The sequence below is a fragment of the Anopheles coustani genome, chromosome 3 (genome assembly GCF_943734705.1).
Source record: "Anopheles coustani chromosome 3, idAnoCousDA_361_x.2, whole genome shotgun sequence".
Classification (NCBI taxonomy): domain Eukaryota; kingdom Metazoa; phylum Arthropoda; class Insecta; order Diptera; family Culicidae; genus Anopheles; species Anopheles coustani.
The window spans coordinates 43,754,098-43,781,827 of NC_071288.1; the positions used below are offsets into that span (position 1 = coordinate 43,754,098).

Sequence of the window (27,730 nt, forward strand, 5' to 3'; positions counted from 1 at the left end):
ATTTTTACGCAAATAAAGAATTAAATGAAACACAATTGAAGATATCTTTTAAAAGATTTTAATCTGCAAAAAAATAATAATACGAGTTGGAAATGTCACTTCTAATACAAAAAGTAATGTTTAATACAGCACAACCCTACACCACTTCAGAGAGTTAATTTTGGAAGATAAATTTAGTATAATCAACGTGAAAATACGGTAAGTTGAAATAAAAGCAGCTGCCACCGAAAAAAACCATCATCGCGTCACGTAAACGTAGAACACGTCAAATTTGTACGTAAACGACTTGGAGGGAGTGTAGCAGTAAATCTTAACCACTTCTCCCCTTTCTTAGTAAGTTCTCAATAGTTCATTTCTTGCTACGTGGCATTAACCTTAGCTAAAAAGAACATACATTAATGTCATCCGCAAAAAAGCACCACACATAAGGTTTAAAATTCGATTTTCATTCTTGTCTGTTCGGTTCACACACTTCAATTTATTAAAAAAGAGCATCCAGTTTCTTACAGGCTCATGTTTTGATAATCTGGCATCCGATGTAGCTCGTTGGTAATGGCTGATGTTGCGATGAGGTGGTAGTCGATACTTTGTTATCCTGCGGCTCGCTGCTGGTATCCGGTGGATGGATGATCAACCGGGCGTACGACCCCCCCTCGATTGAGTGACCGTCCACGAAGCCCGGGTTTATGCATACGCATCGATTGATTTCCTATAGCGAATGGACAGAATAAAAGGCAAATGGTTAAGAAATTCGTTGGTAGGGAGGCAACACTTGTTGTATATTTTGCATTTAGTAACACCTACCCGCACGTATCGGTTCAAGGCACTGGGACACACCATAATGTTGGGGACGCGATTCAACCGTCCGTATTCGTTCAACATGTCCACATCGAGCGGTACATCCTCCGGTGGTGGATTCAACGGGTAGAACGTCGCCTGATGGAAGAGATGGTTATACGCGCGTTTGATCTTATCGCTTCCACCACCCGCCGCCGTACACTCCGCATCCATCAGCTGCTTGATGATATCCACCGTGGTAACGCCGACCTCGAGTCCCTCGCCGACGTTGATCACACACGGGTCAGGCAGCAGGTGTAGGTTCTTGTAAAAACTTCCCACCTTATACGGCAGCGTGGGATATACGAACGAACCGACCAGGTCGTCGTGGTTCGCCACGATGCACACCTCCGTCCGACCACCGACCGCACCCATGATCGTGGCGATGATTTTCTCGAAGTACTCTTCAAACGGTTCCGCAACATCCGCATACAGCGAACAACTGGCGTCCGCAAATGGACCGGTCAACAGCAGCACGTCGGGTGGATCGCTCGTACAGTACTGTAAAAGCCCGGACAGTTTCTCGTACAACAGATCGTCCCGGTCGGTGAATGGCGCACTCGCTATAACCATCGTTATCGGCCGCTCGAGACCGATCGGAGTGCGTGGAAGGGTGAGTATCCGCTCGTGATGTATTCGCTGCACCGTAAACAGCGTCCCCCGGGGGTTGATACCCTCTAGCAGGACGGTTTGGCCCGGAAAGAGCGACCAGCCGGGAGTGACGATCTTGCTGAGGTCCAGCCTTGTCCAGCGCAGCGTGTTTTCGTCAAAATCAACGATTGACAACAACCGATTGGTCGTGCTCTTCTGAGGAGCTTCTCCACCAGCAGCTGGTTCGTCCGCAACGATTCTTCCCAGAACACGGATGGGTTCCGAACTCGGATAATCCACGTGACACACCTTCACCCCGTCAAACCACGAACTTGTGGTGTCGTCTTCGTGGTTCACCTGAACTTGTCCATTTTCCTCGTCCCCTTCCTCGACCGTCTTCGACGTGGAGGAGTTCGAAGATGCACCTAATCCGGCACTGTCCGCATCTGTAGTGTTCTCCCGTTTGGCATCGGTTTCCTCAACCAACCGGCGACAAATGGCGTTCCCAGTTTCGTAGATCCGATCGCTCAGAATCATCACACGATCGTAGCTAGAATCAAACATGTACTTGCTGCTATCGTTCGCGAACTTTTCCGCCTTGAAGGACACGCTCACTCCGCCCGCGCGGTGGTGTCTTTCATTGCCAGCCGATTCTTTCGTGCGCTTCTCGCTTTCGGTCTTTGCATCCGCGTCGTCCGATGCGCCGGAGGGCAACCAATTGATCTGTTTCAGCAGCTGCGCATTGCCGTACGTGTACACGACCTGGCCGGATTTGCTCGGTGCATCGGGAGCGACTTTCTTCAATGATGTGGATCTTTAAGAATAGGGTTAAGAAACAAAGAAGAACAATCAGTTGATGACTATTGTGATCTTTTGATGATTTTAGTTCGTACATTTTTCTGATATTTTATCCCATTTTACTTACAGTGGCGAATAGGTAACGGTTGTAAATGCACTTCCTCCTCGAATGCATTCCGGGGTGTTTTTGTTTTGTTGCAAATAAGATGTAGATTTTTTCGTCTGAAATTAAACGACAGAAATCAATTAAATGCATATGTTACAAACTATCGGTAATCTTAGAAAGATGTGTCTACTATGGTCAGGGTGTCCACTCAGATTATGATTTCAAATTCCCGGTTTTTTCCCGGTTTTCCAGGTTTTTTCCCAGCTTTTCCCGGTTTTTTCTAGTTTATGCAGGTTCACTACATTTCGATTGCTTATAGTAGATAAACTTGGCTGTTATATGTCTCTATGGTTTTTTAGGTAGGTCAAAACTGCATGTAAGTTATGTCTTAAAGAATACTTTTAGGAAATAACTTCAAAATTTTCAAAAACAAAAACTATTGAAAAACCGAAGGAAAACAGGGACAACACATACGGTTTGGGATTATAGAGCATCGTAAACTGAACTTTCATTGCAACAACACACATTGCTTGAGCGTATATGTTTTAAAAGAAAATCCTTATAAAAATGTTAAAGAACAACTTCATTAATGACATAAATAACAAATTAATTTTTAATTCGGCTCAAAATTAGAAATGAAAAATGTTTTTCCTTCGCTCATAGAATTTGCTTAATCATAACATTTTTCAACAAAAGAAGGGAGATGTAGCATACCTGTTGTACATCTTCTAATATTTCTATCAAAAGACACGTTCATAAACACGTCGATACAAATGATTCACGTTATCAAAATTTTATGCAAACACACCAACAACTCAAATGAGCTACATTTCACCAAGAATAAAAACTGATCAGCACACTCGTCTAGCGAATGCCGCAATACAATGAGATCCCATACCAAAACAACCAATACACCTGCTAGAGAGTGGTTAACAGTTAAAGGTAAAACAAAAACCTTTATCCATATCAAACCATTACTGACAAATAGAATGAAACATACATAATTATTTCCGTATATCTGCAAGCATATAAATCGATCAGATCACATCCGAAAGGTACATCCATAGTGACACATTCATAACAAGTGAAGCAAGAGATTGCACCGCGTGCGATCGTCCCGAAACAAGCAACCTTATAAACTCAACAGGATAAAGGATCTCATCAGGAAATATTGGTAGAAGGACAGGAGTTTGCAATTGAAATTTCAAAGGACGGATTTGAACGCTGTGAATATTTTCGTACAATATCATAGGAAGCGATTAGCTTTTCAGCTAGTAGATTTACTAGATTTAAAATAACTGTTTTGGCTACTATCTGAAGCATATACAAAGACATTTGGTTGCTTTGCCATTTCATATCGAGTGTTTAAACAGATGATCAATGCTTTTACAATTTCAACTGGAAATCCCCGTTACCATGTTACGAATGTTAACCCTCGATGCGTTTGTCTTTCGTACACATTGCTTCCCTGGCGACAAAATCATCATGCTTTCTCGCTTTGCCTCTACGCCGGCACTACTGGAAGAAACGAAAACGCAATATGGATACATTGGACCTTCAAACAGCTGACAACAAATGTCGCCCTTAACAATTGAAATGTAGTGACAATTTTAAAGGAAAATTTAATTACGCTACGAGAATAAAATATGTAAATCTCAAAAAAATATTATATGAAAAATATTCCCGGTTTTCCCGGTTTTTTTCCCGGAAAAATTAAATTCAAGGCTGATTCCCGGTTTTCCCGGTTTTCCCGGTTGAGTGGCCACCCTGTATGGTTGATGGAAAGTTTATTTATTTATTTATTTTTTTATTCCCCGATATTTGTTTGTGACAGTAAAGGCCGGTTTTCCGTTTTCCGCGCCTATTTGTACCTTTTTTCTACTGCTACAACACATAAGGTTGTACAACATAAAATCATCGTTTTTTTTACTCCCCTTGAATTAAATCGGTTTAAGAACGGTGGAGTATTTAGGGTGTTTGGAACCCAACTTGAAGAAGAAAACTTCGTATACTTCTATAGAAGATTTCTTCCTTTAGCTATCTCAATTTTTCAATAATGAATCGTTTCTCGTATGATCAAAACCAGCATATCCTCGCTATAAAAAATCGTTTTACTTTGTTGTCCGAGTCTTCCACATATCTGAGGGGAGCAAGGGATGGTTAGTTTTCGTTTGGTTTAGAAGACACGATTATCACACACGCGGTTCGTTATGCTCTGCCCGATTCCCACGGCCGATGAAAACACTACACACTCCCGCTGTCGATGCAGGTCACCGTTATATACCGTGTAAAAACTCCTTTCCTTCCTGGGGTGTCGACTCCTCTATACTCGATCGCCGTTTGATCTCAACTTAATAGACGAGCATGTAATCTAGTCACGAAACTTTAACTGAAACCGTGCACTAGAAACATGTTCGCCCACAAAGTGGAGTTTGTGAATGTGTGTTGATGATGTCGAATGATTCTTCTCGTGCAGCTTAGAGAGCTGGTTTTCACTACTCCATCGCGAGGAAGCATATATGATGATGCTGGTTTTCCTGTTTTCCTGGATTTACCCTCCCTCCATGTGTTACATATGATGATCACGACCTGTAAAAGGAGGACATCGGTGGTATGTTCTCTCTCTATTCGACTTCTCTCGACTTATTTTTGTAAAAGGTAGTTTTTTTATCCTAAAAACAAATTTAAAAGTTTTATCTGAACATTTAGACGACTGTTGTGTAAAGAAAGCAAAATTCAAAGTGATTTCATTCGACCCAAACCGGACGCCATGTAATTGAATTTCTCACGGGAATATGATGATGAAGAATGATTGTTTTGACATCGGGTTTAATTGGCACCAAATTTGACTATGTTTCTTAAATGCAACAATCACCGGGGCGGCCGCACGCGAAACCAACAAGAGGAGCTTCATACACGACCACATGGCACTGCATTTCGAAGGACCGCACGACGAGGTATGTTTAGATTCCATTAGAGATGACGCTTCCGCATACTGTGATGCACACTTTTTCGTCAGAAATTCACTTCGCCGCGTTTTTTCCGATGTGCTTCCAGAGTTTCGTTAATGAGTGTGGATCTAGTCACAATATAGAAAACACTGTGAAGGCACTAGATTCACACCCATTATCGGCGCAATGGAGAATTGTTTTTAGCTCACGTTTATTTCAATTTTATTTTTGCTCCAAACCAACTTGAACGCTTCTGTCTTCGATAAGATTATTATTACAAAATTTTAAATTTGACAATGATTATTACACTTCGATTTTCTCATACTTTACTTATTTCAACTGTTTTCGGATGACAAGCAGGGTGAGGTTTCGCTTGTTTTACTCATCTTTTTTCACGAGATTACCCCTCAATTGGGATATCTCATACCATGGATGAATCATGTTGGTAGAGTATTTGTTGACCGTTATATTTTTTACTACAAATGTTGCAATACACGTGCTTATATGACACATATGGCTGTATTGTAATACATTTTCTTCAAAGCTATTTCCGTTCCACACCCACTTTTTCGGTTGTAAGTTTGCATTAAAATTTTGAAAAGATAATAAAGTTGAATTCCATTCCTTTTGAAGTTTTGCAACCCTTAAAACCACACGAATCTTTCTTTTTCCAACACCTTTCATAGTGACGGAAATTCATAACTGATCGTAACAAAACCATACCTATTTTTTCTAGCCCATGTTCATGAAATGTTGCCACGATGTACACAAAGATTTACATTCCCCTACTCGCTCGGGTTGGGCAGGCGCCGTATTTGGCTTTTCACCACCCCCAGAGCACAGCAGAGTGTCCAGGTCCAGAGAGGCCACCCAGCCATACAGCAGCGAGATAGAAGGGTATGGCGGAAAATCAAGGCGAAGGTTGACGACCTTTCCGTAGAATCGACCACAAGCCAAGAATGAAAAATAAAACGGACCACTTGAAGGCAGCAAAACTTATTTCCTCGCATAAGCAGAAAAGAGAGGAACAAAAAACAAGCACTTGTTTTGTGTGGAACCCAGAGCAGAGAAGCTTCTTTTTGAAAGCCCCAGAAAAGATCGCGATTAAAGGAGGAACACACAGAGACGCGATGCGGAATAGTTGCTTATTGTCGTTTTCTCGCCCAAGTTCTCTGTTTCCTTTTCTCTGTCCCACTCGTACACACACAAATATATATTATGAAAACGCAACACTGAAAACATAATTATGTAGTAAATTACTTGTGGAAGCTGATGACAACAATGAACATTGTATAGAACTACAAGGGAAAATACTAAAGCGTTGCAAAAGTCCATCCAGTTTCGGTTCGGCCATTATTACATACAGTTCAATTTCAACAACAAATCGGACATATTTACCACAATCGCGAAGATTTGGAGGCCAAAAAGAAAAAGACAAACAAACATCGTAAACAGAAAACATAAAGAATGATTACAACCATTTTGTAGTGCTAAATAAAAATAGTACACAAAAGTTTTCTTTTTCTGTTGCCTACTGCGCGCATCTCGAATTCTGTAATCTTTCCTTTCGAACACAAACGATCGTGGCGAACCCGACAGTTCACTTGGAAATAAACCCCAACTACAGCAACAAACTACCCCCGTAGCGTACACACAAGCGTGTTCGCTTGTTTTGCACGTTCTTCTCAGGGCACCAAAACGTGAAACAAAGTCGTCGACTACTGCGGAAGAAAAGAAAACCGCATCGATGACGAAAGAGACGATGACCGAGGCACGCGCGCTCTAGAAAGTAAAGGGAGGGTAAATATGCTGATCCAGCAACATCCGCGGAAAGAGTTAAAGAAAAAATCCACGCGACCGCGCGCGATCGTATACCCCCCCCATATTTTCCGATAGCGGGTTTTGATGGTGCGGTGGCGAAGACCGTATCTTTTTTGCGCTTGCTGTCTGTCTTACTCTTACCAAAGCTGTATCTGTTGTTTTTCGATTCGTTTTGGCTTCTCTTGGCCTAAGGACGACGCGCACGATGAAGAAACGGTCAACCCTTAATAATAATGCCTTGACCAATCATTCTTTCTTCCAGAAAAACAACAACTCTTTACCCTACCATTTCAAGTCCCCGTCCCTTGCCCTTTCTTCACTCCCGTAAGCAGAGGCGAACAGCCACAAACACACGCACACATAACACGGATGTGCTACCTTTTTTCCCTAGTCCACGATGATTTTAATTCTTTACCCGTTCACCTCCTCCTCTTTGTATTTCAAAAGCAAGCCAAAGGAAATTAATTGTTTCTCCCTCTTACGTGGGGTTGCTGCCTTTTCCCTCAGCGTAGACGTCTGATCAGTGTTCTCTTTTTTATGCTGTTTCGCATATCGAATTCTTCCTCTTCCACCGTGAACCGTCGCGAGGCTAATATAAGGGCTTTTCTCGAGTCCGAAAAGAACCATTCCGATTCTGTATATTCCGGTCCACCGACTGTATAGGAGCGCGAAAGTCGTTACCGTCCAATACAAGTACCCAATACTACACCTCTTCTCTACACCATAGACCAACCATCGCCGATGATGGTTCATAAAGCGCTAGCGTCATGGAGAACGGTCATAGCGTTTTTTACAACATCACCTAACCACAGTGATCCTTAACGATGACCGAAAGTGATGCTGCGGGTAGGAAGAAAATGGAAAGAGCTTTCTTGCTACTACCCCTAACCCTGGCGCGCTGCTTGCCGCACTCAGGTGAGCTTCTTTCTTTAAGCTCCAACTCACTCTTTCCTTTCCTCTCTCTTGTGATTCGCTGTGTTTCGTCGATTTTACTCTCTGAGAAGGAAGTGAAGATCAGAAAACAGACGCGAACAGAGTAGACAAGAAAAGATCGAAGAAGGCTTGACGCGCGGACCGGCATCTCCATGGCGTTAGGCATGTGCATGGGCAGCAAAAGCCCGGTTGTGTGTGTGTGGTGTTTGTATGGAGTTTTGTAATTAAAAGAAACAGTACACCTCAGTGGCTTTCGAACGAATATCGACAAGTCAGCAGCTAAGACAATTTTTTACATGCTCTTTGATGCGCCCCATGGAAACCACACACACCGGACACCATCCGAAGCTGGACGATACGGTTGCGAGAGCTGTGTGAAAAATGGCGGCGACGAACAAGCAAGATGGCGGCGATGATGATGATGATGGTGTTTAAGAAAAACCCCAGCGACTTGTTGCTTTTGCTTCCTCCTGGAAAACGTCTCGGACTACCGCAGTAGTAACGCATTAAGAGCAGCGGTGATGATGATGGCAATGATGATGACGACAGTGATGATGGCATTTTTCCCAACCCCATTATTAGAGATTTGCCTTTGCGCGCCCCTATGTGTGTGCTGGCCAACCCGGCAGTTCGGTTGTTTGTGGTAGCTGATGATGCTGAGGCGAATCGATTTGCTACTTCCTGCGCGCATCGTCGCCGTCGCTTTTCTTCGGTTAGTTCTTTATACCGCAAATGGCTTGTGAGTTAAGATCCTCTTTTTTATATAAAAAAAAAATCCTTTACTCAAGTATTAAATAAAACTGTAGCTTTATCCACGTCTTAAACAAAAAAATGACACGGGCCGTCATACGGATAACGTTGGTGCATTGCCATAAAACTACATCTCTAAATGGATATTTCAAGGGGAATGGTGACGGTAATCTATTGACTCAATAAGCAGTAAGCAGTCGACACACGCGGCAGATTATCTAGAAATATGATGGTACCCCTCCGGTCTTCAACTCTACCTCCGCCACAGCCCTATCTATTGGCAGTAGCACAAGCCACCACCGCCATTCATCCAACAGAGAACTTATGACCGGGGAATACGGGACTGACTGTCGATAGCGAACCCGGTAGTTCACAGAATTATCAGCGCGCATATGTTTGTGCTCCAGCAAGCTGGCAACCCTCGCCTCATCTCTGCGCCTGCTTACGTCCTTGCGGTTACTATGAGGTCCTTATCTTTTTCCTTCTCTCAGTGTGCTCGGAACAGGGTACCGAATATACCATTATCAAAGCGAGATAGAGCTATCCATGCACCGCATCATCCTCCCAGCCTCATTGTTACATACACAAGATGTGTGTTCCTCCCTAGTTCGGTCCATCGATTCTTGTGACGCAATGCGGCAGAGCATGTGTTCGTTGATGTCGCGGGGAAGAAAACAAAAGTGGTGGACCGAAGAACTCGCCGGCGAGCACACGCGTGGTGCATGCGCAAGTTTCTATCAACGACATCGTCTCTTTTAGCCGGTTCCTGCGCTGGTAGCGCCGCGGAAAACTTAGGTTCGTTTCACTACACAACTGCAACGCCGAGTGAGATACACAGATATAAAACTATGGAAAAACATAACGCCTGAAAAAATACTTCATTAGTCAATGTCTGGCGGGCCTTTCCAGAACTAGTTTATTTTTAATCAACTGACCGTCATTTTGGCTGACTAAATCAGTGCAAGTGTTTTAAAGTAATCAAGCAAGTAAGGCGTAAAATGCTATGACAACTACGGTCCCAGATCCACGCGAAAGAAAATCATCTGTGATGTTATCAATATCATCGCTCTCGTCTAGTGTTCTTGGCCAACAAATTAAAAAAATCTTCATCATAAGATGTGTGCAGTCTTTGTGTGTTATTCACCAGTTTACATAGCGACGTTGGCCATTTAGCTGTATGGGTTCCGGCGCGGACTATTCAAACAGGGGTCATCTACCGATGTACTTCAGAAGCATCGTGCGCGCTGGGAAAGATGTGTGATAACATGATGAAACTAACTAGAAGATTCATCAAGGGCGCGCACGTGTCATGGGATCGTGGCTTTGATCGTAAAGAATCGTGGCGGTACACACACGCACACATTAACGCGTCTTTCGATTCACTCAAATTTCTGGTTAATACCAGAGCTATGAAACGACGATATGAAAATTCGGTACACATCCGAGAAACGCTACATTTTACACAGAAAACTATTTTCGACGCATTCTGAGAAATTCACTACGTTTTTGTCGATCTCGTATGCCAATTTGACCATCCGCTTTCTTTGTCCGTCAGCTTCGTCGTAGCGTTTCAATTGAAGTATAATCGAAAAACTACTGTTCATGCTTTGCTGTTGTGTCTCCCCTCTCGTCGTAAAGTAACGAGCCAAGAACGATCCCCTATCACGCAATGCATCAATACGCCGGCCACAGAATGGCAGAATTCAAAAGGCGGCACAAACGGAGGGAAACAACTCGAAACGGAGAAACCAACCAACAACACGCTTTCTGTCTTTATCACTCCAGATGCGAAACTTCGATTGCCACTCGGTTTCCAAGTAGGCTTTGTCTGGTTTCTTTGCTTCTTTGATGTGAACACGGTTCAGTCACCCAAAACATGCGCGCGCGCTGTTTTCGCTTTCATGTTTTCTATAATACGGTTTTTGTTCGATATAATCTGCTTTCTTCACATTATTCATTGATACTATTCTAATATCCTCTAAAATGACGATAAGCAGTAAATACTCCATATTAAATAACCACTCCACATACCGACAACGGTTCACTACACTTACTCTTATTTCTTCGACGAACCAAAACTCTGCAGTTGATCCAACGGGGTGATCCAACGTCCAATAGTCCAGTACGTAGGGTTATCAGATTGCTCACTCCACACGATCTCAACTAGCTTGGTTGTTCTTTTATCCAGTGCGCAAAAGAACCACCGAAAAAATCACGTGTAGAACATATCGAAAGCACGACGAATAACTGTTTCGAGAAAAAAATGTTTTCAACAATCACAGCAACGCACGACTTCCTTTCCTCGATTCCAGAGAAGACACTGCTCCGCGAACGACCGTTAATTAGGCTCAACTACACGCGCGCAAGCGCTTGACCTGGTGTGCGTGAGCACAAATCCGTGCAAGCAACAGTGCCGGCATGGCGACGGCGAACGATGACGACGTATCGCGAGACAGAATAGGACAGGGCCGGACAGGAAGGCGCGCGCTTTCAAGTGTCCGCCGGTTGTTGGTTGGCGGTGATCGTGGTGTGCTGTCGGGAGGGATCCAAGAAGGGGTGACGTTACGGATTCCAACGCTCGCCACTCTCTGCCGCCAATTTGCTGAAGTCACACAAACGGGGCGCTTGGGGCCGCTTCCACAGGCGGCGGCCATTTTTCTTTTCTTTTGCAATCATACGGCTTTTTTTCTCCATGATCGCGGGGCATAAGCAGTACTTGCGATTTGCACTCTTGCCGTGTCTGGCAGTAAATTACACGGAACTTTGCGCGAGTTCATTAGCATCGACAGTCGAATACACAGAACACCGATTGTCCAAAAGAGGCCATTGGACTCTCGCCGTGAAGGGTAACCGTAACCATTCATTGTTCTGTTCAACTCCATTTTGTTCTTCTTTCAAGACACTGGTTGTAGCTTTTACTTTTAGCTAAATCATTTTTCAATCTCACATGGAAAATGCTAAACTTACGAGGAATAGTTCCAAAAGGCGCATTGTACGCCTTTTCAACGGTGCGGTAGTGATACGGGGGTCATCGACGTGGTGAAACAAAAGCAAGGGTCCGCCACGGCGGAAGCAGAGAACCGCCAAAACCAACGTTCCATGCAGCCCTTGTTCAAAAGCAAAGCCATTCCGTAACACAACGAACCACAGAACAGACGACGCTAAACTAAATCCATCATTGCATTACATCTATTTCTCCAGTCCCCTATGTCGTGATCAGCTCTGCTGCGCTGGTATTTGTGCCTTGACCGGCTTATGTACATCGCTTAACCAACTGCGCACACAACTTACGTTAAGTTACGGAGCGAGTTGACGTTGTGCGTTCTCGCTCTGACCAAGCCAACCGGATACCGACACATGAGAAGTTGAGAAGTAGTACGACGAAGTGAGATGGCAAGTCAGTCGTGCAAGCTGAGAGACAACGATTTTGCAAAAGATTCGCTCTAGGAGCATCGCTATCCTGCTCTAGTGTGTCGCTACCAGCGTGAAATAATTGGATAGTCCTTCCTACTCTCTCATTAATCGACGAACTTTCTATATACTCACCAGTTCTTATTGTGTGTAGGTATGTGCGGCTTGTGTTATTTTTTTCGCGCCTCTCGTGTGGATGTGTCAGTGTCGGGGGAAAAAGGGATTACATTTTGACAATTTTATCGACAAAAAGAACTTCTTACCAATCCAAGTGAAAGAATAATCCAGATTTAAAAGCAGCCTTATGAGTTAAAAAAACATTTTCAATCTACTATTATTTCTATTCAATTGATAAACCACGTACTAACTGAAACTTGGACTAAAACAGGAGGGAAACCGACACCATTGTACAGGGTGTCTCGAAACAAAAATTGTAATTGGCCGGCATTTGCTGATGACGGGATATAGTGAACAAGCATGAATAATATTATACTTTAACAAGGTGTAGAAAATTTGATTTTCAAAAAAGAATAAGTTAGAAAAAGTTGAACTTTGAGGACCATCCATCCAATTAGTCAATCTTGTTCAGGTTTTCCTCTTCAAAACCTTACATTATAGCGTACAATACCTATCTAAACGATTTTAGCTAAATTTAGCACACACCAAACTATGTGTATCTAGTCTTGCAAACAAATGTATAAAAAATTAGTAAAAAAGGAAAAGGGGCCCATAATTCATTTGCTGAAAAGGATAGAACAGAGTTAAAATAAAGAAACACACTAAACAAGGATGTCGTTTTGACGAACAAAACACGTGGCCGTAAAGTTGAAAATCAACATGGAAAAGGAGAGAAAGCCAGTACTCTTGTGTATTGTGAGCTGGAAAACCTCCCTTCTGAAAATCCTGCAAACTATTGTAGCTCTACATTGGACCGGCCATGGCGATTAAAAAACGTGAAAATGATCATTTTCGAGCGCCTTTTCTGGTTCTGTTCGCACGCTTCAACCGATTTCCTGACGTCAGTGGAACTAAAGACCATGATGTCCGTTACAGATACTCTTCTTCCACGGGTGCTGGGCATGCTGTTTGTTGCCTTGGTTTGACGGTGTTACCGAAAACTCAGCGCAAAAAAAAAACACAGCAAACTAGAATGTGGTACGGCAAAGAAAAGAATTTAAAAAAACTTCAAACCGCCCCGGATATTACCACACAACCTTTAGCTATAAGACCAACCCGTGCTACCCCGGCAGAACCGAAGGTAGAGTGCGAAGGAAAGGAAAGACTTGATTAGCTTCCGATGAAATAAAGTCTAGTCATGCAACTAAATCGAGATTTGTTCGTCCCAGCAACATACATCCGCCAGAAACTGGCCGCAGAAGGAAAACCTCTGACGATGGGCAATTGGTTAGTGAGGTTAGAACCATCAAGAATTTAAGATTGTTTAATTTTTTACTAGAGATAGTGGAACCTTTTAAACATCACTATGGGCATTGCTTTTTTTGGAAAATTCGTAGTAGTTAATCCAGTATTACCGATTCGGACTTAGTGTACGTTGTATCTGTTGCAAATGCTATGCTCGGTTTCGCAAAACAATGCCAACGCTAGTAACAGCTGGAGTGGAAAAATACTGAAACAAACGGAAAACTTACTTCACACCACGCTTCACGTGCGCTTGAGATTTGTATTGCAAGCCCCGGGAGCCAAGAAGCGGAATGGCAAGATAATGGCATGCAGAGTGGAAAACCCTCCTCCTGTAAAAGGAAAAACGCTATGGGACGACTCTAGCACGCTTTAAACGCAGAGTTATTCCACCGTTTTCTATTCGGCCGAAACAGAAAAAGTCGTTCAACTCTTCCCCGTCGATCGACGTTGGATGGTCCGCAACACTGGTCAAACTCTCATAAACTATGAAGCACGCATTTTGAGGCATGAAGATAAAGAATAATAAACGAGAAGTACAGGATAGCGGATTTTGCGATGAAGAAGCGAAGAGGTAAAAAAAATGCAGAAAAAGGGGACGAACCGTAGAAATGATTTAGAGAGCAAAAAAAAAACGGTGAATGCCAAAATAAATCGTCTGTTGCAAAGGAAACCTGAAATATGCTTAGTATGAACAACAAAACGTGTACGAACTAAAAGAAAACACTAGCATATCCAACTGAAAAAGGACGGTTGAAATATCAGCAACGGTCGCGATCGTCTAGACAGCCTTGAAACAGTGTGATGTTAGAAAAAAGCTCCGAGCACTCCAACGATGGAAGGAATTCAAATTGATAATTCAAACATCACACTCATGTAGATGAAACCGCGGAGAAATGCTTTCAAAAATATTCAGTTATTTTTAAATATCCATACCAAATAGAATGATTATCTTATAGCTAGTGTTTGTCGAATTTTATTCAAGACAAACAAGCTCAAGCGATGGTCCATCATGTAACATAGTCTTAATAGGATTTAGATTTTCCTTTGCATCACCAATGTGGGCTTCTTTTCGTTTTGTTCGTTTTTATCTGCGCTACCTTTTATATTCAAATCTTTGGCTTGGGTTCACTGCTTCCTTATGATTTGGGCTTTCTGGATGATGGATACTCCTTCGTATCGTGATGATGGATCGTAGAATGGTTTGATGCGAAGAGATCAACCACCGGCCCCGATACACACATTGGCAACTTTGGTCGATCATCAGCACCACTACATGCTCGTGCTGGAAACAGTGCCATAATTTTCTGGGCTACCAACCATCGATACACCACTGGTTACGAAATGTATCTTAACCCTGATGGCATTGTTGGCGGTTTTGGTGCAGCCGAAAACGGTCGAAAAACTTTTGTCGTTTGATATATCCTAGTTCGATCCAATAGCCCCAAAGTCCCCAACCATAAAAGATTGCAACGACAAGACGAAAAGGAAAGCCTAAAGTATACAAAACTGTGTACAGCAGAAAGAAGTCCTTTTCCCCAAAGTTTTCTTTGTCACAAACAGTTGACTATCTTTATGTTAAGATAAATGTGGTACCAAACGGTACAGTTCTTCCACCATAAAACACAGTGCTTGGGTCTTTCGCAACTGTAACAGAATTTCCTACACTCTGCTACCTTAATTGCCCGTTTGCATCATGTGCTTCGTTGGCTTTCACGTTTTGCCGTTCGCGAACGCAATGTTGCCAACGGTTATTACACGAAAGACGCCGCGCTTGGGTTGGCTTTACAGGAGAGCTTCTTGTGCTGCATGACCCTGAGAGAAGAGCCGGATTCGTCTCTGGCTGTGTGTGCGATTTCGTGTGAAAACATGTTGATACATAAGACGCCGGGCAATGTGCAGGTGGTTTTGGAAGGAGAAGAACGGTTAATAAGCACCAACACACCGAGCACACCGAGCACAGGACAGAGGACTTTTACATAACGAAGACGCTAGATCGCTCTCCTCCACGATGGAGGAGAAAAGATCGCCGCGATGATCGTCGATGAAGAGAATGGAAAGGTACATTTTTCTTTATGTTCCTAAAAGACGAACCACAAGTATCGTGAATGGCTGGCAGGGCGGGAGGGGGGGGGGTTTGGGTGGGGGTGGGGGGGGGGGGCGGTAGAAACTATTACTTGCAACAACAACAAAATTACGCTGAAGGTGCTGAGCTTGCGTGCTGGATTGTTGGCTGAACACGAAGGCGGAAAAAAATCTTCCATTACCTTTCATTTTTTACTTTTCTAAAATCATTACAACCCACCACGAACGATATTCTGGAAGTGGTTTCGAAGTGGAAGTGGAATTGATAAAGGGAGCGACGGTAAAGAAGCCACTAGACAAAACAAAAAGACAAGAAAACGAAAGAAAAACAAAACCGCAGCAAGAAAAGCACGCGATGCGTGCGGGGGGAAACCGGGTCTGAGCAAGGCGATGCTGGAGAACGTAAGCCCGTTAATGGAAGCGGACCAACGGTGGTGACCTCGACGAGGATGACCCTTTATGCTACACCACACCGAGAGGGAAAGATTCTTTCACGTGGATATATGTTTACGGTGCGTCCTTTAATTCCGGACCAAACGAAGCGAGTGTAGGAAAATAAAATGCGGGGAAAACAACATACATGATGAGGACAGTCGTGGCGGGGCGAGTGGAAGGTGGTAAAGACATGCATGCAGCATTAAAACAGAAACACTGCCCTCGGACATCACAAGCGTAGGGAGAAATAAGACAGCGGATTGAAAGCAATCCTACACCCAGGTGAATAAACGATCCGTAAATGAGTGTAAGGAGGAAAATATGTGTATTCGCTACACTACCCCTTAAAAATGTGAACCCCTTAAAGACTCATTGTTATAAGAAATCGTAATAATTGTATGAGAAGTATTCGGTACAAATTCATGGACAGCAACGAAAACGGTCGAATATTCATTACTGCCCTGTTTATGAGCAAACGAAGCTTCTTAAAAACACACAAGACAGGATACAGGACACTCCCAAAGGTGAGCGAATGGTCACCCGAAGGGCGCAGCATCCCAGCTTCCTGGGAAGCCACAGGGAGGGCAGGCAAGCATGTGGATGGTGGTGGTGGAGGAGGTGGTTGGCTACCTTTCTCTGGTCCATTGTCCGACCGTCGGTTGAGCAAGTTCAAAATTTTACAACCAACGAGCGGCTTTCCTGCTTCTCTTCCACCTTGCCCAGCCGAGTTGTTGTGTCGTAAACATCAGAAGGGAAGAAGAAGGAGAATGTAATCGTAGCAAAGAACCAAGGGGAAAACAACCTTCTACGGATGTTTCGGCTCTGCACAGAAAAGGCGCAAGATTATATTAGCAGGGGATCGGCGAGCGAGGCACGATCATTTGCAGGTGCTTCTATCTGTGTATGTGTATGATGGTTTCTTAGGGTATTGTAAAAAGGGACACCAGCACATGCGAAAGATATGCTTACGCGCAGACAAAAGTCGATGGCGTCTTTTGGAAAATGCTTGTTTCTATATCGCTTCGCTTTTACTCACAGGATGCCAGCCGATGGACCAAAGGAAAGGAGTTATGACAACACTTTTCCCTTACAGTACAACTGCCCCTTTTCATTTGTTCACGTTCCTACGTTAATGTTGTTCATTTTCCTCAAGAGTTCCAAGACAGTAGAATATTCCATTCCTTTAAGTTGGCCAGCACAGTTGGGCCGATGGTACAGGTTCGGTTTCGCGCACTGAAAATTGTTTGGTAGACGTGTGCGCTTGGGTTCGTTACAAAAACCGCACACTTACAAGTTCTCCCTTGCCACCAGGAACCACACGGGCTGTGTATCGTAAGACAGTCGGGGAGGAAAAAGGGGAATAGACCGGGATGGCTTCACCTGGCTCTTTCCTGTACATAAGAAAACGTTGCTGACACGAAAGATATCCGATGCCGGCGAATCCAACCGAAGCCGCGCGGAAAGCGACAGGCAGGTGATGGCGATGGGCAGAAGTAAGGACGATCAGGGCTTTTGGCGTGAGAACCGAGCCGTAGAAAAAAAGAACTCACCCCGCGAAGGAAGTACCAACCCCTCTACGACGGAACCGGGGAAGAATTCAAACGCGAAAACAACCAACGATCATGTGATCCTCAGGGCAACGGTAGGCTTTTGCACTTGAGTGTGTGTGTTTTTATGTGCGCGAATGAGAGAGGAAGCTCCAAATTATCGGTAATCAGTACCTGTGGACTAAGATTACAACACTCGCCATGTTTTCGCCCTGACGCTTCCTTCAGTGTGCAATTGGTCAAGGGCAGCGTTTCTCAATCGCATGTTTGATTTCTTTTGCATCAACACCAACATGATCTGTTGTAGCATCAACAATTGCATATAACAAACTGTATCGCAACTGGACAATGACTATTGTGACATTTTTGTTTTATTTTAACTTTAGGAAAATCACCTCAAATCCATTGCGAGCTTTTCCTGGTCAATTTAAACATTTAAACGCCACAAAGTTCTTTTAAACATCAGTGGGAAAGAAACGAAGAATGTGAGTTCTAGTTTGGTTGAGACATTAATCAAATTTGAACTTCAGCAAGAATGAAATGAACATATTGAAGCATACAGAAAAAGGTTACACTCAATTCCTTAGAAGTTCAGACGAAAGATTTCAACGCTTCCGCAAACATGAAACCTCCAACATTTCCAAACAATATTTTTTTATATACAATTCAGTCCGAGGTGGATGCAAGGATGGAAAACAGTTAAAAACCGATATCACCAAAGAACACCATTCAATAGATATGGGTCATGGATTAGATATATACAAAGGGTGTATCACATGCCAGGTCTCAAAACAAACTAAGTGAAACTAAAATAATCTGCCAAGGGTCGTCTAACTTTCCGGTCAAATAATTTGCATCGGGGTTTATTTTGCAGTAATGCTTTCTTTGAAGCTTCGGTTCAAGGTTTTTCTCTGTATATGAGCGCGTGTGCCCTTATTTACGTATTGCCTTTTCAATACAACTAGCTTGGCATGCGCTTCCAGGCGTTGCGAAAGGGCGCGATGAAAGAAAATTGAATACGATCCCTTCACTCCTCCCCCAACCAGACGGCAAGAGGGGGATGTTGTGTTGCGTTCTTGAGCTGCAATAATGCTAAGATCGTGCCGAGATGCAGCACGAACGATGCTTACGAAAGAGAATGCATTACCACGTAGTGCAATGGCCAAGCGGATGCGATCATCACCACAACAGTCATCATCATCATCATCGTTCGATAAGACTAAAGAGTCTTGTTTTGACGTTGTGCTGTGTCCCGAAACCTGGAGGGGAGACGATCGACATCGATGAGCCGCAGGGGATACTTTATTGGAGCTACCAAAAGAATCTCTTTTGTTATCGGCAAAAGAAAATGTTGAAGGGGATAGTACTCATGGTATTATGGCGCTCGTTGGTTCTTCAGCTTTTGTCTTCCGGCGATCCGTTGCCAATGACCTCTTGCACACATACAAGCCACCAGAGGTAGCTGGGGTTTGGGGTGGGGGATACTTCTTTGTTTTGATTCTTCAGTTTAACGATCTCACATTTCTCTACTTTTTTCCTTCTGCCGAACTGCATTCATGTTTCGAGCAGAAAGATTTACGTTCAACAATCCGGGAGGCATTTAAAGGTACGTTTACGATGTGTGCTAGTTCTATTGCATAGTTCGATAACCCTGCTTTAGGTAGACTTTTTGTTGGGACTTTTACTGTACGATCAACTTGTGAATGACAAGTTTGGATGTAACATTTTAAAAGCAACCATTAAAAGTAGCATATAAACATCCAATGGTGCAATATAAATTATCATACAACTTTACCGCTTCTTATAAAGCTAAATTATAGAAAATAGTTAAATCACTTACCTTTGGTGTTATGCAGCCATACATTTCTAGCACATCCTGCTCCGTAGAATCCACGTTTCGGTATGTTGTTATTTTGGCCACTTTTGTGTCCAAACGTGGGGACGCCACATTACCCAGTGGAACACCAGCTAGACTGCTTACTTTAGCTTTCCGCGAGGATTTGCTCGTGTACTCATGAGCCTCCATTTCGTTTAGAAAAGCGACCGTGGGTTCGGCGCCACCTAACTTCGAAACACTGTACGCCATCCATTGCTCTACAAACTCAACCGGATCGTTGATATCGTTGTTGATACAGATCTCGATACCTACAAAGAAGCGGAATAAAAATCGTAATTGTAACGTTGTTGACGCAAGTAACCAAAATCACTGAATATTGCAGTGATCACATCCTTTCTTACTCTTGTTAATAATCTCATCTGAAGGTTCGATGCCTAGCTCATCGAACTGTTCGCGTATTGTTTCTATAGACACCATTTTAATGTGTTTTAGGACTATTTTTTCGAGGAATACAAAACTCACTACATGACTGCTGTTGCTACTGGTAGGCAAGAGAAAAGCGCGCGAACGCGACGGCTTGCTTTGACAACTTGGGCTAGCCAAAGTGCCAGCATCGGTTGTCATTTTGGCTTTTTGATAGGCTGCCAGTTTTCTCCAACGGCCAGTACTAAAATTAAGTAAAATTTGTGATTCTTTCACATCATCAGCATGAAATGGTATGATAAGATTGTTTTAGATAGAGATTGATAAGTTTAACAAATGGTTGAAGATTACATAAAAATTGTTAGAAATAAGAAATACTCTCGCTTCCATAACTGTCAGTTCAAGGCAAATGACAGCCGCACTGTTGTCTACCGAATGCCAAATAATCGGCAGTATTGCCGTCTCATCATTTTGTAGGACCTCCGCATCAGTCGTGCTAATTTTCCTGATTTTGTTCACTTTGTTTTCTGTGCTAATCTTTCATTTCCATTCGAAGGAGTAACATCGTTAATCGAAGCAGAAACAAAGTCGCTGCAAAAGGCATTTTTGAATATGTCCGACAAGGCGCAGTACGTCCTACCCAACACCCAACCGATCGTCGAGCTTGAATGTGCCACCGCTTTCAACAATCTCACGGAGAAAGAGAAGCAATATGCCCACTTCTTCAGCAAGGTAAAATATATTTTGCGCTGACTCAGCACTCTGCTATGGGTTTTAATTTACTTTTCTTTAATGTGGTTCCTGTAGGCATCATGGACTGGCGGATTGGTTGCATTGGTTCAATCAAGTCCCGAATCGCCCCTCATTTTTTCCCTGTTGCACCGGATCTTCCTAGCTGAGTCAGTGGAGACATTGAAAGAATCTGCCGTTTCTGCTGGCGTGGCAGAAGATGAGTTTACGGTGAGTATTTGAACAAGGAAAAGAACGATGGACTGAGCGTTTATCTTATCGCGGTTGTTTGCCCAAGATCGGCAAGCTTCCTGTTGTAAATAAATCGTAATCAGATGACGGATCCATCTTTCTGTAGGCATTCTTGGTATACACCTGCGGGTTCCTGGCGAACGCCGGTAACTACAAAGGAATGGGTGACAGTAAAATCGTCCCGAACCTCGATGAAGATAAGTTCGAGTTGATCGTCAAGCACTCCGCTGCTTATAAGGCAAACAACGAGTTGGTTGGTTCGCTGTGGGAACGGACAAAGGTTCCCATCTTCCTGCTTACGGAGCGTACGAAAACGCTCGGGCTTTGTGACGCCGGCGTAACGACATATTTTTCAAGCAATGTAACGCGTGAAGATACGGAGCTCATTAGCGAATGGATGAAGGAGCAAAAGTTCGAGGCGTACATTTGCCGTACGTTCAAAACGGAAGAGAATGGCAAGACGGTTTACGACATCAAGCTGGCTTCGAGCGAGGAAGGTGACAAGAAGGGCTTGACGCGTGAACCGGAAGAGTATAAGGGATGCATTTTTAAAATCACACGGGGGGACTACAAGGAACTGATGCAACTGGTTGCTGATGCGCTGGAGGAAGCCAAAAAGCACTGCGCCAACGAGAACCAAGAGCACATGATCGAGGCATACGTTGAAAGCTTCCGCCAGGGCAGTCTAGATGCGCACAAAACAGGATCGCGATACTGGATCAAGGATAAGGGACCGGTTATTGAGACGTACATTGGATTCATCGAAACGTACCGAGATCCCGTTGGGCAGCGTGGAGAATTCGAAGGTTTTGTAGCTATGGTAAACAAGGAGATGTCGGCCAAGTTTGGGACGCTTGTGACGAACGCGGAAAGTTTCATCAAACTGCTACCGTGGGGTGAGGATTACGAGAAAGATTCTTACCTCAAGCCGGACTTTACGTCCCTAGATATACTTACGTTTGCCGGATCGGGCGTACCATGTGGTATCAACATTCCCAACTGTAAGCAGTCGTGTCTTCTATGCGTGGGAAAATGGTTTTTGACAAAAAGTGGTTCAACATTTAATTTTCATTGCAGATGATGAGATTCGTCAGGATGAAGGCTTTAAAAATGTATCCCTCGGCAATGTGCTTGCAAATACGAACAAAACCGATGCGATTCCCTTCCTAACGGAAGAGGATCAAGCCTTGATGAAGAAGTACAAGGCGGCAGCGTTCGAGGTTCAGGTCGGTCTTCACGAGCTGCTCGGTCATGGAAGCGGAAAACTGTTGCGCATCAACGAGGCGGGCGAGTACAATTTTGATTTGAAAAAGCTGACGAATCCGCTAACCGGCGAACCAGTTGACTGTTGGTACGAACCGGGAGAAACATATGATTCGAAGTTCAAATCGCTCGGTTCCTCGTACGAAGAGTGCCGTGCCGAAGCGGTCGGACTGTATCTCTGCCTGAATCGTGACGTACTGAAGATCTTCGGCCATACGGATGAACAGGAGATTGAGAACATTATCTACGTCAACTGGTTGCTACTTGTTTGGGGTGGCGTTGGAGTGGCGATGGAACTGTACAATCCGGCCCAGAAAGCTTGGCTACAGGCCCACTATCAGGCCCGTTTTGTCATCATGAAGGTATTGCTAGAAGCCGGCGAGGGTTTGGTCAACGTGCAGGAGACTGAGGAAGGCAAGAATCTGTTGCTCAAGTTCGACCGCAGCAAGATCGAAACTGTCGGAAAGGAGGCCATCCGCAAGTTTCTGCTGAAGCTGCAGTTCTACAAATCGACCGGAAATATAAAGGCGGCCACCGATATGTACAACCACTACTCGGAAGTGTCGGAAGGTGGTTCGCACCCGTGGGCCAAGTGGAGGGACATTGTGCTGCTCCATAAGAAACCACGATTGATCTTCCTACAGGCGAACACGGAAGTGGAATCGGATTCAGGCAACGTTAAGTTGAAAACATACGAAGCCAACTTCTCCGGATACATTCAGTCGTGGGTCGAACGCTTCACGGACGTGAAAGTCGACGAGGTGCTGGAGCGTATCTACGAAGCGGATAAGCATTACTATGAAGGTTTATACTAATATTTTACCACCGACCCGGAGTCGAGAATACACTTCCAACGGAGGATTCGTGGAATATCAATAAAATAATACCATGTTGCTTTGGAACAAAATATATTTAGTTTGCATACCTCTTAGTTTTTTTGTAAGTCGTAAACGTAATTAAATTTATCACCTACAAAAATAGCACGAATTTCGACAGATTTGTTTCACTACAGGTTGGCAAGTAGTTTGCATAATTTACAATATATTAGGTCGCATGCTAAAAAGAATGTTGCGAAGATGTTATGCTTTGGTACTTTCCTTGGAATGTAAAATTCTGAAACTTTACGTTGCGGTTTAAGCGTTACCGTACGGTATAAAATGGAATTAAATTATAATAAATAGCAAATAAATAATTGTGCAGTGAGAAAAACATTTTAAAAACTAAGCAATGGCGATCATGGCAAGTTATTTTTTCCTCAAATTGTACCGCGTCGAGGTAGGCGATTCAACTCGTGTTTCGGTCGTTCTCTTTGGTACACGCTTGACTTCCTCAAAGGAGAAAGATTGACTACTAGACGTCCGACGTTCATTTACAATATTTTCTTCGATCAGTACGTTACTTCTTTGTGAATCAATGCTGTAATTATTAACTTTCCTGCGAATAATGTGTTCCATAATTATTCGATTTTGCTCCCTTATTTGTGTCAGCATATGGCGTGAGAAATCTTTGAACCGATATGCATAATAAAGAAGTATTATAATGGAAGTGATAAAACTCATTTGTCGAATGATCCATCGGTAATTGTCTTGTTTAATATCGTTTCTTATTTCTTGATGCTTGTACAGGGACCATTCTAAGCACAGACCCATCACAACAATTGCCATAAGAGGCCCTCTAGCATCAGCGGTACGTTTTAAGGACGAGAGTAACAGGACGAAAAAGACATAGCAAATGTAGAATATCAACCCATCCACGAAAGCGTAACGGCCGACGATCCATCGATGCAACTGATGGAATTCGCGAAACAATTCCTCAAGCACTAGCGAATGTTGTTCGGTGGAGTGTTTTAATTCTTGGGTCAACCTCACTATCGTCTGCTGTGAGCCGTTAAGTGAATCGGAAAGGTTTTGTCCGATACGCATTAGTTCCATTTGCAACGCGTACTGTTTGTGTTGTTCCAGTAAAAGTGCATCTTGCATATCGTTCACCAGTTGCAACTGCTCTCCAGCGGCACGCGAAAAGCTACTCAATCGGTTGATCGTACGTTCGGTTTCGCTGTGCCAGTTTTGGTTTTGCAGGAAAAAACACATGTTTTGTGTTTGGGTAAAGAACTCCGTGTATACGGTGAAGGTGCGATCAGACAGTTGGCTCATGCATAGTTTTTTCAATGCTTCCGTCCGCTCGGTAACGCAGTCCGGTGAATCCTCTTGGCCGGACATTTCCATAAAGCAGCCGGTAAACCGCAGCGCTATGTCGATATGCACCGCGTCGGAAAGTGAGCGACAGCCGTCTGCTAAAACCTCCAATGATTTCACCCAACAGTTTCCATACTGTGGGAGGAGAGTTTTCGCCTTCAAAGACTGCAAAGGAAATAGGTTTTATCACTTTGGATATTTAAAATGGTTCCCAACTAACCTCGAGTTGTTTTTTCCCCTTTTCAACTAAAGCCGATGATGCTTGCCCATCCAAATGCATTAGTCCTCCAACACAGCATTCATTCCATATCACGGAAAATATAAATATACAAGATTTAAAATGCATTTTGGGAACGATGTTCCACTAAAACTATTCACTACATTCAACTGAATCTTGTCCTGTTACCGGGTTACATTCCCCACACGACGCCAGATGCGCTTATGTTTTTATGTGGTGTTTGTTTATTCTTTTGTGTTTATGCAATTTTGACATTTTAGAATCTAATATATAAAAGTCACCGTTGTCTGTATATATATATATATATATGTATGTGCTCGCATCACGCGAAATCTACCGAGCCGATTTACACCAAACTTGGCAGGAAGGTAGCTAATTTTCCAGGATTGAATGATCTGAACTTCGTTTGTTGATATCCTCATACCTCCCTACCCCTCCCGAACACCTACCCTCTGAAATTAATGAAAAACAATTATAGTTCAACAATTATTGAACGGATTTTCACAAAACATGGTACAAATATTAATTACATAGGGACATACCATGGGTTAAAATTTCATCCATCTAGGGGAAGGGGAAAGGGGGTGCTCTCATATTACCCCCTACCCCAAAAATCGGAAAAATGCAATATGGGTATCAATTTCGAGTTATTCATGGTCTCTAAATCGAATGGCTTCACTCTTAATGTTCAATCTTACCTCAGACTCCCTTTACCATTCTCCTCTTCAGTAAAAAAAATAGCAATGCTCTAAACGAAAAAAAGTGCATTCTTATCATATGTATGCTACGCAAAATCTACTAAGTCTATTTGTACCAAACTTTACTGGAATGTTGCTAATTTTTTATTCTTTCGAATGCCCCTTTTTGCCGAATGCCCCTGCCCCTTTTTCGAACACCTTTCGCTTAAAATGATGAAAAATAATAATAATTCGTCATTTATGGAATGGGTTCTTACAAAAATTGGACCACACACTATTTTGACATTTAGCCATCATGTGATAATATTTCATCCATTTGGCGGAAGGGGTAAGGAGGGCTACCATCCTGCCTTCTAGCTCAACAATGGTTACAATGCAATATGGGTATCATTTTTCTACAATTTGGGGTTACTAAATCGAATGGTCACAGTTTGAGTGCTCAATCTCATCTCTCCTACGGAATAAATATTCCCAATCATACAAAATCGGTCAAATCAAATCAACCAAACATAATTATAAGAAAGCCAAATTTTCAAGTGCGAAAGGTCCAACATTCTTATGCCTCCTTCCTGCCTATAATTTTCTATCACCTGAACGATAGAAAATATCTAAAACATGATGATGCCACGACAGATGTGACGGATTTTAAAAAAGACACTACAGGTGAACGTCGATTATCCGGGGGTGTCGGGACCGAGAGGTCCCCGGATAACCGAATTCCACGGATAATCGAACATATACTAAAATACGTTTATAATACCTGGTTTGAGTCTCGGCTAGTTCACTTTTGACCAGTTCCAGTTAGTTGATTAATCATAAAAAATGTTTGAATTATTTTCCTATGGTATTTTTATTGCTATTTTCGATCCGATAAAATTTATTTGACACATTATTGCTACAAAATGTTGTGAACCAACCTAATATTCATGGAAACATGTTAGCCCGGTTGTGCAGTTGTCAGTTGCAAGACCCCCGGATAATCCGCCCACCGGTTAATCCGGCCCCGGATAATCGACGTCCGACTGTATTTAACACCGTAATTATTGCGGGGTGATGGTAGAGGGCCTCTTAAATAATAGTCGATTATCTGTTGTCCTGGTCCAACTGTGGTTTAGGCACAGTTTGTCTCATACTTGCTTTAATGGATTAATTTTAACTGTTCTTCCAGCTTAGTGCAAGCATTTAAGTAATGAATGCAAAATGTATATTTACATGGTATCGTCGACTAAAATTAATACTAAAATTTTCAGCACATAATAAAATTTAAAATTGCAAAACTGAAAACTGATACTGAATGCAAACACTCTTCAGTTTGGAATTTATTTCTACCCGGATGAAATCGGGTTAATCAGCTAGTACGACATAAATTTATGTTTTGAAACTACCGTTACGTTTCCTACAGCAATTACATGCCTACGATTAGTGTAACGGATTTTTATTTGTTTATTTTATCATATTTTTAAAGATTTGCCTAATCAAGCTTTTACTTTAGTAATCAGATTCAATAGATTAATGCACCTTTTTTCAATTTTTAAATTAATTTGTTTGTGGCCACAGTAGACTACCATCGTTTGCTGTCTATCTCGGGGTCCACACTACAGCGCGACGTCGCCTGACAGGAGCTGAACTCCATATAAAAAAAACCTTGCGCGATGTCGCGCGAATCTCGCTAGGTTTTTTTTGCATGGAGTTCAGCGCCTGTCAGGCGACGTCGCGTTACGCGACGGTGCAGTCTGGAAGGCGTGTTACAGGCGCTGAACTCCATGCAAAAAAAAACATAGCGCGATTCGCGCGACATCGCGCAAGGTTTTTTTTTATATGGAGTTCAGCTCCTGTCAGGCGACGTAGCGCTGTAGTGTGGACCCAGAGTATGGAATGGAATAGAATCGAAAAAGAATCTTTACCAGCAACATGAATAAAGTGATGATGCGTTTGTTTCTGTTATTGCCAATCATATTTCCAGTTATTTGTTTTAGTTAGTTCTGGTAAAATCTGCTTGGAGAGAGATAAATTGAACTGTGGCATTAACAAATCCGTTTGCCAACCAGATGAAAAGACCTTTTATTGTTGCCTTCAAAAGACCACTCATTTAAGGGGTCTATTTCTAAAATTGGCCAAGGCACTAAAAAGTTATTAACAAATTACTTTTTCACCCATTACAGTCTGTTCTCGAGTTACGCGGTTCTCGACTTACGCGGATTCGGAGATACGCGGTTTTCAAAATTTGACAGTAGATTGGGTTTATTACATCGATTTAAATTCCTGAGATGCACAACCACACGAAAAAATGTGTAAATTACACATTTGCATAACTTACGCTTTTAATTTCGTTTGTTGCAATTTATGTAGTTTGAATACGCTTGCATTGCATTCATATTAATGGACAAAGAAAAATTTTGAATATTCTATGA

General features: G+C 42.9%; 3 protein-coding genes across 4 annotated transcripts; 1 reads left to right on the forward strand and 2 right to left on the reverse strand.

Annotated features, from left to right (window-relative positions):
- Nucleotides 1-441: 441 nt before the first annotated feature.
- On the reverse strand, nt 442-20,058 carry LOC131260499 (DNA polymerase alpha subunit B). The gene is made up of 5 exons (XM_058262241.1): nt 19,923-20,058; nt 19,525-19,829; nt 2,354-2,448; nt 805-2,242; nt 442-709 (listed from the first exon to the last, which is right to left on the reverse strand). The coding sequence occupies exons 1-5, from the start codon at nt 19,996-19,998 to the stop codon at nt 512-514; spliced, it is 2,112 nt and encodes a 703-aa protein (XP_058118224.1). The 5' UTR covers nt 19,999-20,058; the 3' UTR covers nt 442-511.
- LOC131260498 (dipeptidyl peptidase 3) lies at nt 6,993-23,099 on the forward strand. Of its 2 annotated transcripts, XM_058262240.1 has the most exons (5): nt 6,993-6,996; nt 20,545-20,676; nt 20,752-20,904; nt 21,032-21,926; nt 22,003-23,099. In XM_058262240.1, exons 2-5 carry the CDS (start codon nt 20,557-20,559, stop codon nt 23,001-23,003), a joined length of 2,169 nt encoding a protein of 722 aa, XP_058118223.1. In that variant the 5' UTR covers nt 6,993-6,996; nt 20,545-20,556; the 3' UTR covers nt 23,004-23,099. The 2 variants fall into 2 exon arrangements, with proteins under 2 accessions (XP_058118223.1, XP_058118222.1); XM_058262239.1 differs by lacking the exon at nt 6,993-6,996 and having other exon boundaries at nt 20,429-20,676.
- A 307-nt stretch (nt 23,100-23,406) lies between these two features.
- LOC131260500 (uncharacterized) lies at nt 23,407-24,826 on the reverse strand. The gene is made up of 2 exons (XM_058262242.1): nt 24,604-24,826; nt 23,407-24,548 (listed from the first exon to the last, which is right to left on the reverse strand). The coding sequence occupies exons 1-2, from the start codon at nt 24,727-24,729 to the stop codon at nt 23,433-23,435; spliced, it is 1,242 nt and encodes a 413-aa protein (XP_058118225.1). The 5' UTR covers nt 24,730-24,826; the 3' UTR covers nt 23,407-23,432.
- Nucleotides 24,827-27,730: the final 2,904 nt, after the last annotated feature.